Source organism: Typopeltis vanoorti, chromosome 22 (genome assembly GCF_054136105.1).
Source record: "Typopeltis vanoorti isolate ZY-2024b chromosome 22, IOZ_Tvanoo_1.0, whole genome shotgun sequence".
Taxonomy (NCBI): Eukaryota; Metazoa; Arthropoda; class Arachnida; order Uropygi; family Thelyphonidae; genus Typopeltis; species Typopeltis vanoorti.
This window is the reverse complement of record NC_143570.1, coordinates 7,162,723-7,176,200: the sequence shown is the minus strand read 5'-3', so window position 1 is coordinate 7,176,200 and position 13,478 is coordinate 7,162,723. Positions and strand designations below refer to the sequence as shown.

The 13,478-nt window shown below is 34.8% G+C and overlaps 1 protein-coding gene across 2 annotated transcripts in view; it reads left to right on the top strand.

The window, feature by feature from the left end:
- Positions 1 to 11,729, top strand: part of D12 (YEATS domain containing 2 homolog D12) — a 285,709-nt gene extending 273,980 nt beyond the window's left edge. For both annotated transcript variants that reach the window (XM_090412193.1, XM_090412192.1), the window contains exon 17: positions 11,226 to 11,729. In XM_090412193.1, the coding sequence (XP_090268319.1) occupies positions 11,226 to 11,343 (118 nt within the window). In that variant the 3' untranslated portion in view covers positions 11,344 to 11,729. The remainder of the gene's footprint in view (positions 1 to 11,225) is intronic.
- The last annotated feature ends 1,749 nt before the right edge of the window (positions 11,730 to 13,478 follow it).

Here is a 13,478-nt window from a genome sequence, read left to right as displayed (position 1 = left end):
CAAATTTATTATAGTGAGAGTTGGATCTTACATATAGTGAAAAAAACTCAGTTCGGTATTCTCTATATTGACATGAAGCTTGATATAGCTAACAATACCACACAACATAGATCATAACAGGAGAGATTGTTCTGCCTTATATATGATTTAAATCACTTTCCTCTAGATCCTTCATTTCTACTGATCAAATATGATTTCTGCATGTGGTTTTCCTTTATTCTCATAGTTGTTTTTAGTGTTTGAACAGTTTAACATATCATATGCCTTTTCGAGTTGAACAAAACTAATATTGAAATTTCTTGATATATTTGTGTGTTTTCTTGACTACTTATTCTTCGAGTAAAGTTCTTATCTTCTGTAAGTAACTCAGCATATTTCACCATTGTACTTATGAGGACAGTTCCTTAGATATTATCTGTCATTTTTAAAGTTGGTTATCTGATTAAATTAATTTTTCAAGTAATTAGAAATATATATATATATATATATATATATATATATATTCCCCCCCCCCTTCAAGACAGTTCAAATTACTTGTATTCTAATTTAATAGATGAAAATACTTTCTACATATCCTTTAAACAGTTCAAGAATTATAAAGAATAATGCCCACTACTTATTACTTTGCTTCTATTTCTCTCATAATGTCCAAGTTTTTTCTCATTCATTTTTAGAGCAATATTTGAAATACCCTTAACTCCATCTGATGAATCGGTCTGCTTTATTATTAAATATGAATTACTCCATCATTGGAAAGGCAAAAAAAAATATATACCTTTGCACTATTTTTTATTTTTTTGAATACATGACACCTTATTATTTATAACATTAATTAAGTTGTTTTCTCAATTAAAATATTTTTTCAGATAATGGTTGAATGTCATAATTCCTTTTAGATAATAATTTTTTATGAAATTTTTATGGGAATTTCGCGAAAAATAAATATTTTTATGTAGGGTTCCGCAGTCTCAAAAAGTTTAAGAAACACCTCTCTCTTAGTGCATGCAGTGTACAGAAATGACAACTGGATGCGGTTCCAGTTAGCAGAGGCATTGACCTCACACTGGGGCGATGAAATTCATTGCCCAAATATTAAGACGTACTGTTTTTTGAATAAGGTGGAATTATATTTATAAATTAAAATCATTCTTTCATATTTATAAACAATCTAAATTTAATTTTGCCAAAAAAACGTCAATAAAGTGTTGGCATTTTTACATTTCTGATCATCCAAAATTCGGGAGTTAATTTACTTCGTCCTTTTTACCTCACCCCATTCTATCACTCCTGTAAGTAACCAAATAAAAGTCTACAGGGACCACTTTGGTGTGAAATTATCATAAGCCATCAATTAATGTTATCTTATTATCTTAATAATGTAAAATTGATGTTAACTTATTAATAAGATAGCATTAAATTTGTGACCAACATTTGTCCTTGGTGAGCAGTTTAAAATTTCTATATGAAATCACACACACACTTAAAATGGATTTGGATGATAAGTTGCCATATTAACAGTCATGCAATAATGAGTGTCCTATACATAATGTGTTAAACAAAATCTCTCATAACAAAACATTATAAAGGTAATAATACATTCTTACCTCATAATCCCTCTTCTGATACATTTCTAAAAGCATACTTATTATATGATCACTTTTATATAATGAGTTACTATATATATTACAATAATTTCACATTACAGCTTGCTAGGAACAAAACACACTCACATATTCATGTGAATCACTTCCACGAAAGGTTGCACATTCCATTTTGCATTACATTAAATCCTTAATCCATCCACAGTACAAGTACACTATAGGTTTCCAATAACTTTTGTAGGTAGAATCCATATACATTTGATATATATGTCATAGCTGTTATTTCACCACCCTGCTTTGTCTTTGTGTTCTTTATTTTAAAATTTGTGAGATGTCATGAGTGGTTGACTGCCGCCATTTATTTATTTTACTAGATCTTCTCATGCTCTATAGTCTAACAAATTTGTGTGTTTTATGACTGTGCCAGTTAAACAATGTATTGAGTTTATAAGATTTTAAACTAAAGACAAAGCAGATATTGTTAGAATTTCCCGCTTATGTTAATCTTGACCTTTAATTAGCCGCGGCTTGATTATTGATCACCTAAATTTTATCTTATGCAGATTCGAAATTTTTTAATTGTATTACAATTCTTTGTTATTTTCAGTTCACAATCTAGAATATCCTGCTAGTCAAATATACACAAACTGACAATAATGCAAACCTTGAGTAAGCTTAATTCAATATCAATATACATTATCTTATTGTACCCATAAACAGACACACTTGATGTAGATTCTTGTTCAGAATTATCACATACATAAGTACTTACAATTCTCGTTCAGCACTGCCTTTTACGTGAATCTCTAGTTCACATGAAAGTGCTCTTTTTGCTGTTGTCACAATGCAAGCCATCTAGGTGAGAGTGCTAGGCTGAATGCAATTAAGTAATTCATTTGTGTAGCTTAAGATAAAACCAAGGCTCTAACACAATTCATAGTTAATTAAATAATTTGCATCAAAAGTGACAGTGATAAAAAAAAAAAATTAGGAAACAGTGGTAGCCAACAAGTTGATCATGATGAAATTCGTGAATGAAAATCACATATGGATAATGCAATTGGTATATACACAATTTTCAAATATTTCAGTAATCCAAATAATTAAAGTAATCTAGGCATTTGAAATTGTGCATCAACACCACAAAAACGGTCCTGTGTAGGATATCTATATTAAAATTTGGATATCCCACAGATTAAAAATTAATTGAATTTCAAGTTAAGTTAGTAATTGGTCAAACATTTGTTTCTTTTTGTTTTTTGCAAGAAGACATTTTGAAGTGTTATTTTATTTTTGGTTCCTCAGGTCTTGCTTATATGTAAAATAGATTTATTTAGCTTAGATATTAGAGTGTAGTTATAATTTTATGTGAGCTATCAGATGTTAAAATGTTGGTGGTGTTTGTATCATTTATCACGTTGAAGGAATGATGAAATGAACTTACCTTACTGCATAAAAGATTGTATGCGCAATGAAGAACTGTTATGATTTCTGAAAATTTCATTATGAAATTATAACTAACTTTCCTGCACTATGAAAAAAGAACTTTATCATCATTTTAAGCACAGCATTGAGAGCAGTAATGGTGATGCACAATGGCAGACTAGAGCAGAAGTTGCTCTGCTGTATTTCCAAGCATGCATGATTGTGAAAAAAAATGTTAATTGATGTTGCTAAGTGTTCAGCTGTTTAGAAGGAAAGAAAGGAACACTGCAGGAGGGAAAATGTGGAGTTTTTGTGTCTTCAGTATATATGAAGAATAAAGACTGAACAGAACTTAGAAGAACAGTTAGTTTGTTTGTGGTCATTAATCCATATAGGGTTTATTCAGTTAAAGCTGAAAGGAATTTTATTGATTTCCAGTTCACATAGAAATGGGTCCAGTAAAGTTTATTTAGGATTCTTGATCTGAAGGATAATTTGAAGTTACTGATATGGGTTTAATTATTTCTTCAGTGAAGTAGGATGAGATTTTCATATAGAAAGTGAAGTTACTGAAGTGCTTTGGATGAAGCTGAGATATGTTTCTCTTCATTGTTCTGTGGTTTTAGAATGCAGGAAGAATTTAACTGACTTGTGTTCTGTTATATTGGAGCAGTTTTTGTATTAGATTTTCTTCTCTGTGATGTCAACAGAATGAAATTCCAGTTTTGCCCATATAGGATGATAACTGTTTGCTTATGTAGTTGAAGATGGCTAAGAAGAAGGAGTAATTTTCATGTTGATTGATGTGATTTGAAGAATATACTGGCACTTGTGTAGTTGTATTGAATCTATGTTGTATACATGAGATTTGTCCAGGACATTCCCAAACTTTTGAATTATCGCTCCAGCAAGTGCTACTAGCTATGTGCTTTGTATGCTGCAATCTAGTGGCAACATTGGGAAAAGCCTAACGAAAACCATATCGTGATATTTTGCTTTGTTATTGTACTGTCTGTTTGTGTCAACATGTGTTTGGTGCATCTGGTGATTTTTTGTTGTATTTAAAATGGGTAATTTTCATGATCAACAAATTTGCATGAAGTTTTGTGTCAAATTGGGAAAATATTTCATAGAGACATGTGAAATGTTAAAAACAGCATTTGAGAACGAGGCTTTAGGCTGGACTTAAACATATGAGTGGTGGAAACATTTCAAAGATGGCTGAATTTCATTTGACGATGATCCCTATTCAGGATGACCGTCAACATTCAAAATTGATGAAAATGTTACAAAAGTTCATAGTGTCATCTGTTCTAACTGGCATTTAACTGTTCGTGAGGTAGCTAAAGAAGTAAACATTTCAAAAACTGTTTGTAATGAGATTCTTACACAAAATTTAGGCATGCATCACATTGGCCAAATTTGTGTGTCTCGCATTTTGACTGACAATCAAAAACAAATTGAAGTTGATGTGAGCTAAGAGCTTTCAGTCAAGCTTATGAGGATGGAAACATTTTAAAAAACATCATTACCAGTGATGAGACGTGGGTTTATGGTTATGATGTCCAAACAAAAGCTCAAGCATTGCAGTGGGTGTCAAAAGGGTCACCACGACCCAGAAAAGCGAGACAAGTACAATCAAACTTCAAAGTGATGATTACAGTGTTTTTCGCTGCTGAGGGCATTGTTCATCATGAATTTCTTCCCCAAGGCAAGACGGAGTATTATCTTAAGAGAGCAAAAGGAAAGGGTGAAAGTAATGATTGTTGTGGCAGGTACGAATGATTTGAAAGGAGATAAAATGGAAATGATAGAAGACCTGAATGAATTGTTTGAGGTAGCAAAAGAAAAGAGTGAGAGAGTTAGAATGATTAGTCTTTTGCCACGGTATGACAGTGAAATGTTTAAAAGGAGGGCCATAATTGCGAATGACTTTATGCGTGGGTTATGTATGACGAGTGGTGTGGAATTTGTGGACGCGTGGAGTGAGTTTCATGGGCGAAAGGATCTATATAAGATGGATGGCTTGCATTTGAATGGTTATGGTGTAAGAAGACTTGAGAAAGTGTTGCTGAATGTAGTGGATGTGCAAATTCGGGGAAACTAGATTTGTTAAGGGGGGGGGGAGTAGATATACAGTCCTTAGGAAGGCAGTTGAATGTAAGAATGAATATGATATGCTAGAGCAAATAAGGACAACAAACCGGAGTGGGATAGTTAATATAAGGCATCAAGGTAGGGTTGGGGCTAATGGGGGTCTTAAATTCATGTACACTAATACTAGGAGTATTAGGAACAAGAAGGAAGAGTTTTTGGCCATTGTTGGCACTTCCAGACCACAGGTTATTGGTATTAGTGAAACATGGCTGACTGTAGATGATATAGCTAGTGGGATTGAATGTAATGGGTATAGTGTATTCAGGAATGACAGAGAGAATAAAATGGGGGGATGAGTATTGTTGATGATAGCTGATGAGCTACAGCCAAGGAGAATAGAAGTTGAATTGCAGGATAGAGAAAAGAGCAAATTTGAGGCCATTTGGTGTGAGATTGTGGCTAGCAGAACTAAATATACAATTGGGTGCTGCTATAGACCAGGTGATGGAAAAGATGGTGGTGACAGTATGCACAAGCAAATAGAAGAAATGAGTGGAAGGAGGGTGATTATTATGGGAGATTTCAACTATGGTCGCATTGATTGGAGTGAGGAGAGGACACACGGGAGGAAGGAATTGGATTTTATGCGGTTATTAAGGGATAACTATCTGCGACAGCATGTAATGGAAAATATTAGGGGTCAGAGAGAGCTTGACCTAGTAATTACATCTGAGGATTTGGCTGTAACAAATATGACCACATTGCCACCAATCGGTGAGAGTGATCATAGGGTCTTGACTTGGGAGGTGGCTAAAGGTGTAGAATTTTCAATTAAGACAGGGTACATGTGGAATTATCGGGCTGGAAAGTATGACAAGCTTAGGAGTTGATAGTGCATGGGAGGTAGTTAAGAAGTGCTTGCATGAAGCAATGGCTGACTGTATACCTAGAGTCCGAATAATAAATCAAGTAGGGGTTAAATGGATGAATAACACCATTAAGCTTGAGCTGCAAAAAAAGAAACAACTATGGAGGGAATTTAAGGAAAAAGGTGACCGGCAGGCGCATGAACGGTATAAAGCGCAGGCCAAAAGGGTGACGAGTGTGGTAAGAAAAGCAAAAAAGGATTACGAAAGAACATTGGCCATGCAGGCTAAAGAGAATCCTAAACAGTTTTTTAGATATGTAGCAAGTAAAAGGGAAAATGTACATTGCAGAATGATTTTAAAGAATGCCGATGGTAGGGAGGTAACTGAATCAGTTGAGATAGCTGAGTTATTGAGTGAGCACTTTTCAAGAATATATCATCCAGGTGGTGACATTGCAGAAACGAATAAACCAGTAGATTATACAGGAATTGTGGTGAATGAAGTGGAGGTGAGTAGTCTACTGCATAACCTCAATGTCAATATATCTGTGGGATTGGATGGTATACCAGCTCATGTAGTACGAGAAGCAGCTAAAGAATTGTCAGTACCCTTGACCATTTTGTTTAATTTGAGTCTCGGGTCTGGGTTAGTCCCGAGCGGGTGGAAGGAGGGGAAAATAGTTCCTCTGCATAAAGGTGGTTCCAAGACTGCTGTTGTAAATTACCGACTGATTAGCATATCAGGAATCATTGTTAAGGTCTTAGAGAAATTAGTCAAGAAAAGAATACAGGATTGGATAGATGAAAATGGGATATTGTATGGGGGACAACATGGTTTTGTGAAGGGTAGATCATGCCTCAGTAACTTGCTCACGTTTTATAACACAGTGACGGCTGAACTGGATAGGGGTAATGGGTTTACAGTGATACTACTGGACCTTGGCAAGGCCTTTGACAGGATACCACATGGAACCCTAATCAGTAAACTGGAGCAGATGGGGATAGATATAGGGTTGGTAAGATGGATAGGAGGGTGGTTGAACGAGAGATACCAGAGAGTGGTTTATTCAGGAGTGGAGTCAAAAAGACGTCTTGTGACTAGTGGAGTGCCGCAGGGCTCTGTTCTTGGACCACTGCTTTTCAATTTGTTCATCAATGATATTGGAAAGGATTTGAGAGGAAGTGTTCACTTGTTTGCTGATGATGCAAAGTTGGGTAGAGCAATTGTGAGTGCACAGGATGTCAAAATTTTACAGGATGATTTGGATAGTTTGGAGGACTGGGCTAGGAAAAATGGATGTCAGTTTAATGTGGCAAAGTGTAAGGTTATGCACTTTGGGGTGAAAAGAACAGCAGCAGTATATCGCATTGGTGGAACCGTACTCCAGGAGATTGATGAGGCCAGGGATTTGGGAGTGCTGGTGGATAGGGAGTTGAAGTTTAGGGGGCACATTGCAAAAGTGACTAAAACAGCTCACCAAATCACTTGGCTTATGAAAAATACTTTAACATGCAGAGACAAACAAGTTGTTGTTCCTCTGTATCGAGCCTTGATAAGACCCCATCTGGACTTATGTGCCCAGTTATGGGCACCAGGGTTTCTTTGTGATTGGGAGGAAGTGGAGAGGGTCTAGAGACGAGTCACCATGATGATAGCAGGTCTGTGGAATGAACTTTATGAGAATAGGTTGAGGATTTGTGGGTTGCAGAAATTGGACGATAGGCGAAGGAGGGGTGATATGATTGAGACATTCAAATTACTGAAGGGTTTTTATAAGATTGATCCAGAAGATATTTTCGAAAATATGACTGGTGGTGGGAGGACTAGGGGCCATGCATGGAAGCTGGGCAAGAGCGTGGTTGAAAGTGTTAGAGCTAGGTTTTTTACTTGGAGAGTGGTGAATGAGTGGAATAAGCTTCCAGAGTCTGTTGTGGGTGCTACAACCGTGAATGAGTTCAAGGCAAGATATGATAGATACTGTGTGAATGCTGAATAGTTGTTCCAGACATGATGTTAGGGCCTTCCTCGATGAGTCTGTTGACTCCTTGGAGTTTCCCAGAACAATAATAATAATAATAATCCAACGTCTTTGTGAGGCTATCAGAAAAAAAAAAGCTTGATGCTTGGAGGGGATGCATCAGCACCAACATCATTACTAATCCATCAATTTGGGGAGAAACACAAAACAATGGTTGTTTCACAGCCTGCTTACTCATACAAGCAGATTCCCAAAATTGAAATTAATGTTGAAGGGCCGACATTTTGAGTCAGTTGACTTGATGAAGAAAAATTTGCTAGTGGAACTGTGCAGTATCCCAAAATTAATGTTTCGGGATACTCCACCAGAAATGTTTCAAAGGATACAAGAAACGATGGCAGCATTGTATACAAATTGGAGGGGAGTGCTTTTGAAGGTGCCAAGGCCGAATAGCTTCTAAGTTAGACAGGAAAATTTTTGTGTTCTTTTGTAAATTAAAGATTTTTATTTTGGTTTTAAGGTGTCTGAAGACTCAATATCTTTAATGGGTTTAATGAGTTTAGTGGTTATTAAGGATAATTAAGAGGTGCATATATGTATCCTGGGATACAAATTTTTGTGCAAGTTTGCATTTTTTAGTTCAATGTTTTCTTTATATTTTAAAGTTAAGAGTTAAACTGCTTGGAGTTGAGAGATTTACTAATGGTGCAATTGACAGGATTACAAGCAAAGAAAATAAAAAAATACTTCTCCTCAACCCACCCATATTTGACCTGTTTTTAGTATCTACATATTATTGGTGCATGCCAGTAATATGTAGATACTACATGTATTCCTCTCATACAACTATATGATAGGAATGTTATCATGGAAATGACTGGGGAAAGAACAACTGTGAGTTTGTCTGGTTTTGACTTATTAAGCATGTGCAAGGATGTCAATTTGTATCCTCATTTATTTAACATTAATTAGTGGAAGTATCCACCTTATTTTAATATTCATTGATTTAAAATGAGTGCTATAAAAAAAAGTAAAACACAACATTATGAAAGGTTTGTTAGAAGAAGCAAGACTTGAAGATTAAGAAATTGAAAATTGTTAGTATATTTAGTAGGTACTGTGTTTGTACCTAGATATGATAGAAATAAATTAAGAACGACTAGGATGGCAAATGATTCAATGTGTAATCATCCATTGCTTCTGTGTAGAAGTTTTTGGATGTATGGAGCGAATTTGAGGGAACGATGGATTTGTATAAGAGGGACGCCTACACTTTGAATGCATTTGGTATCAGGAGTCTGGAAAAATTATTAATTGGTATAAGACCTAATACAGGGAGTCAAGAAAACTAGATTATGATGGGAGGAATGGTGAGAATATCTGCATAAGAGTGATCATGTTATGTAACTGTATGATAGGAATATTATCATGGAAATGATTGAGGAAAGAACAACTGTGAGTTTGTCTAGTTTCGACTTATTAAGCATGTGTAAGAATGTCTGTATGAATAAGGCATTAAAGAAAAGATCTGCAAGTTTGCCAACTGAATCATACAAACTAAAGAAGTATACAAAAAAATATGTAGGTACTGTGTTTGTACATGAATATGAGGTGTATCAGAAACAAAGTGATAGTTTGTTGCATATGTTGGGAGCTCAGACTGTAGGCATTACTGAGCCCTGGCTATCAGATGCTGGTGCAAAGGGGTACTGTATTTTTAGGAAGGATAGACAGGAGAGGAGGGATGTGTGCTGCTAGTCATATCGGATGATTTAAGTTCGGTTAGGGTGGAAAGCTATGACTGCAATACTATAATAAGTTTAGTTTAATCCTTTATCCAAGTGTGAGCAAACAAAGTTTGTGCCTGAAAGTATCTTCAGGACTGGGGTAAGGTAGTACAACACCGGGAAACTTGTTGCAAAGGTGGAGAAAGCTCTCATCACTCCTATCTCAATATCTCCCATAATGCAAAGCACATCTCCTTTGGATAAAGCATTAAAGTAAACTTATTATAGTCTAACCAAGTGAAAAATAAACTCTCAACATCTTTCTCTGAATCCGGAGTAATTTAATAATAAGGTTGTTCACCCTTTGGCAATTCCTATAGTTGGGATGACCTCTCATTGCTTTTGCTTTGGTGTCTCCGCTACTGGGCCTGGCTCCCACTGACGAGACCTCAATAAAAGTCGAAACTGGTATGGGTAGTGGCCCTTGCCTTAATGCATAGCATTACACATATCCGCAAGTAGATGTGCTTTGCATTATGGGAGATACTGAGATAGGAGTGATGAGAGCTTTCTCCACCTTGCAACGAGTTGCCCGGTTTTGTACTACTTTACCCCCAGTCCTGAAGAGATACTTTCAGGTGCAAACTTTGTTTGCTCATACTTGGATAAAGAATTAAACTAAACTTATTATAGTCTAACCAAGTGAAAAATGATAACTCTCGACTGCAATACTAGTAACAATTTTTATTTGGCAGTGAGTTTGAAGCCATCTGGGTGAGGTGGAGTCTAACACGATCAAGTACATGGTGGCATGCTGTTGCAGACCTGGTGGATCATTTGCTAGTGATGACAAAATGCATTACTTCAACCTTGGTATCACTTCTGGGGCTGGCTTCCACTGATGAGACCTCAAAGAAGATCGAAACCAGTCTGGGTAGTGGCCCCTCCCATAATGCATAGCATTATACATGTCTGTAAGGATATGCGCATTGCATTATGAGATACTAAGGCAATTGATGTGAAGTCATTAGCCTCCATATACAAGTTGCCCTGTCATGAAGTTACTTCATGTGCAAACTTTGTTTGCTTACTCATGGATAAAGGAATGAAATCAAGAATATAATTTCTTGGCATCTTTAATTTATACCTCTCAGTTTGTTTTAAAGGAAGGGAAAAAGTAGACTACTTGTAAAAATAAGTTGGCCATTCCTGGTATAAAAGAATCATTTGTCTTTGCAATACTGCCTTTAGTATGAGCTGGAAACATTAAAGTAAGTTCACTTTTAATAATAATAAAATTAATTGTATATTTGTAATCATGAAGAATCCTGAAGAAACTTTTACTGTCATTGTTGAGTTCTCTGAATAATTAATTCAGAATGATGAATAATGTGATATTTGTTTAATATAACCTGAATAAATTTTCAGTTTCTCAAAAATTCTACTGCTGTATTCATTTTGTTGTATCCTTTTATGAAGGGTTATAGGAATGTTAACAATATCTGATGCAATTACTTTTACTCACCAGGTGTCCTGATGTGGTAACAGTAGAAGATGTACATTGTGGTATCCAGCAGTTGCCTTATTGCGATTTCCTGACTAACAGAAATCTTGGAACAGATGTGACCAGCACTTCTCCTTCTTGACTAATGTAGCCTTTTTGCAATTGAAGAACACTGCCATCAATATAGAATGTGTAATCTATCTAAAATTTCTGATTACAGTCTGCAGTATCATCTAAATCTTTAGATATAAAATTTAAGTGTTTAATTCTATTTACTTACATAATTATGAATTTAAAAAAAAATTGTTGAAAGACATCAAAAGAATATTTTAAAAGTTATTTACAATTTACATTTTGTAGAGAATGCAGAGAAACTTTTTGATGTAAATTTTTAAATATTGTACTTAAAAAACATTTCTTCATGCTTTTCATTTTGGAGGCTGAAGCATGACATAGAAATAAGCTTCGTACAAATATTGTATATATGTACATAATTTCTGTAACTCAGGAATTTTTGTTTATATTGTAAATATGAGATTTGTAAATAAATAAGTTACAATCACTTTACATAATCTTGTAGGACTTAGGTGTTGAACATTATTCATCTCTTTTTTCACAGTATTGCAAAACTAAAACAATAAATCATATGAAGATTTTATTAACTGGCATAATATTCACATTATTGTTAAGGCCATCTTCACTGCAAAGCAAAGTTGTTTGTTGAGAATGATCTTGATGAAAATTACAAAAACCTGACTAGAGGACACTCACAAATTATTATTCATCTTCTTGCTAACTTGGTTCAGCAATTTGATTTTTTTTTTATTTTTATAAATTTATCTTGACATTTTTTTTTTAAAATTAACTCCACACATGAAAGGTGGCTAAACCTTATTAGTGCTGGGGTTGGGAGGAGTGGGTAAGTAGTTAAGGAAGAAGAAATTGGTTGATGTTTTTCTTGAAAAGCTCGCAGAGAGGCTATTCTGGAATATCAAAATAGGTTTGAAGCTGAACTATGAATGGGGTGACCAGTAGTTGCTATATATATACATACAGCCAGCTCACACTTTATGAAAGAAAAAATAAAATACACAATCACTTTCATAGAATTTCCATCATTGCTAGTGGCATAAAAATAGTTTCCTCAAATATTTAAAATAATAATTTAAGAAAGTAATATGTTGAAATAAGCATGTAACTGGATGATTTCAGTGCGCAAGTTTGTGCTGATAAACGATGATGCCTGTTTTTTCAAAACATCACACACACAACAAAGATGTTTGTTTGGGTGTGTGTGGGTGGGGGGTTGCAAAAAGTTGAAGTTTGGAATTTATTTTTCTGAAATAGAGGCATCAGAATACTTTCTTGAATCATTCCTTTTCATTTATTTGAAGTTTACAAACAAACAAAAGATTTCAAGACCAGTATTTTGTTGAATAGTTGGTTCACTGTTCACAAACTGCATTGTGAACTTAAATGCATCAAGATATCAGATATGAGGATATCATGTCAGGCACTATAGTACAGTTTCTGGGTGGGAAGGTATTACGTTACACTTTGGTATATATCCCCTGTTGATGTCAGAATCATTAGGACTTTTTCTTTAGCGTTACACGGTGATCAGCATTCATTTTACACAAATTATGGACTCTACAACCGTGTTATAAATAACTATTTTAATTTCCTGACATTTCGACCTTCATATTAAGGTCATCATCTGGAGTATACGCATATATATGTACAGAGACAAGCTAAATTACATTTCACATAGTATGCTGAAGAGACAATGATTTGATCAACAATTATTCTACTGGCCTGACATCTAGTGAAAATAAAATAAAATTACAATAAATAAATGAAATAAAATTAACTACATCAAAGCCATATTCTATTTAAGATAACATCAGAGAAACATTCTTTTATACAGATAGTTTTATCAGTGAAAATGATATAATTTAACATAACAATTGTTATATTAGATTTAGGATCCTGGATTAACTATGGTTCTATTTAAAATTAACTCCTAGGGAGAAAGGTTAAGTGGGTAGAATATGTGCCATCCATATGGTTGGGATTTTCAGACCATTATTGTTAAGATTAAGGGTGATTTATAAGATCTCACAGGCCTCCTTAAATTTACGTTCATACCATGTTTTGGTGTGATGTAAACAATAGGTGCTTTTTCACTCAATTCTATGTAGTGTTCAGGGCATGATCAGAAAGACCAGCTCGACCATGGTTATTATATTTAGTATGTTGTTTATGTTCCTTTTTTCT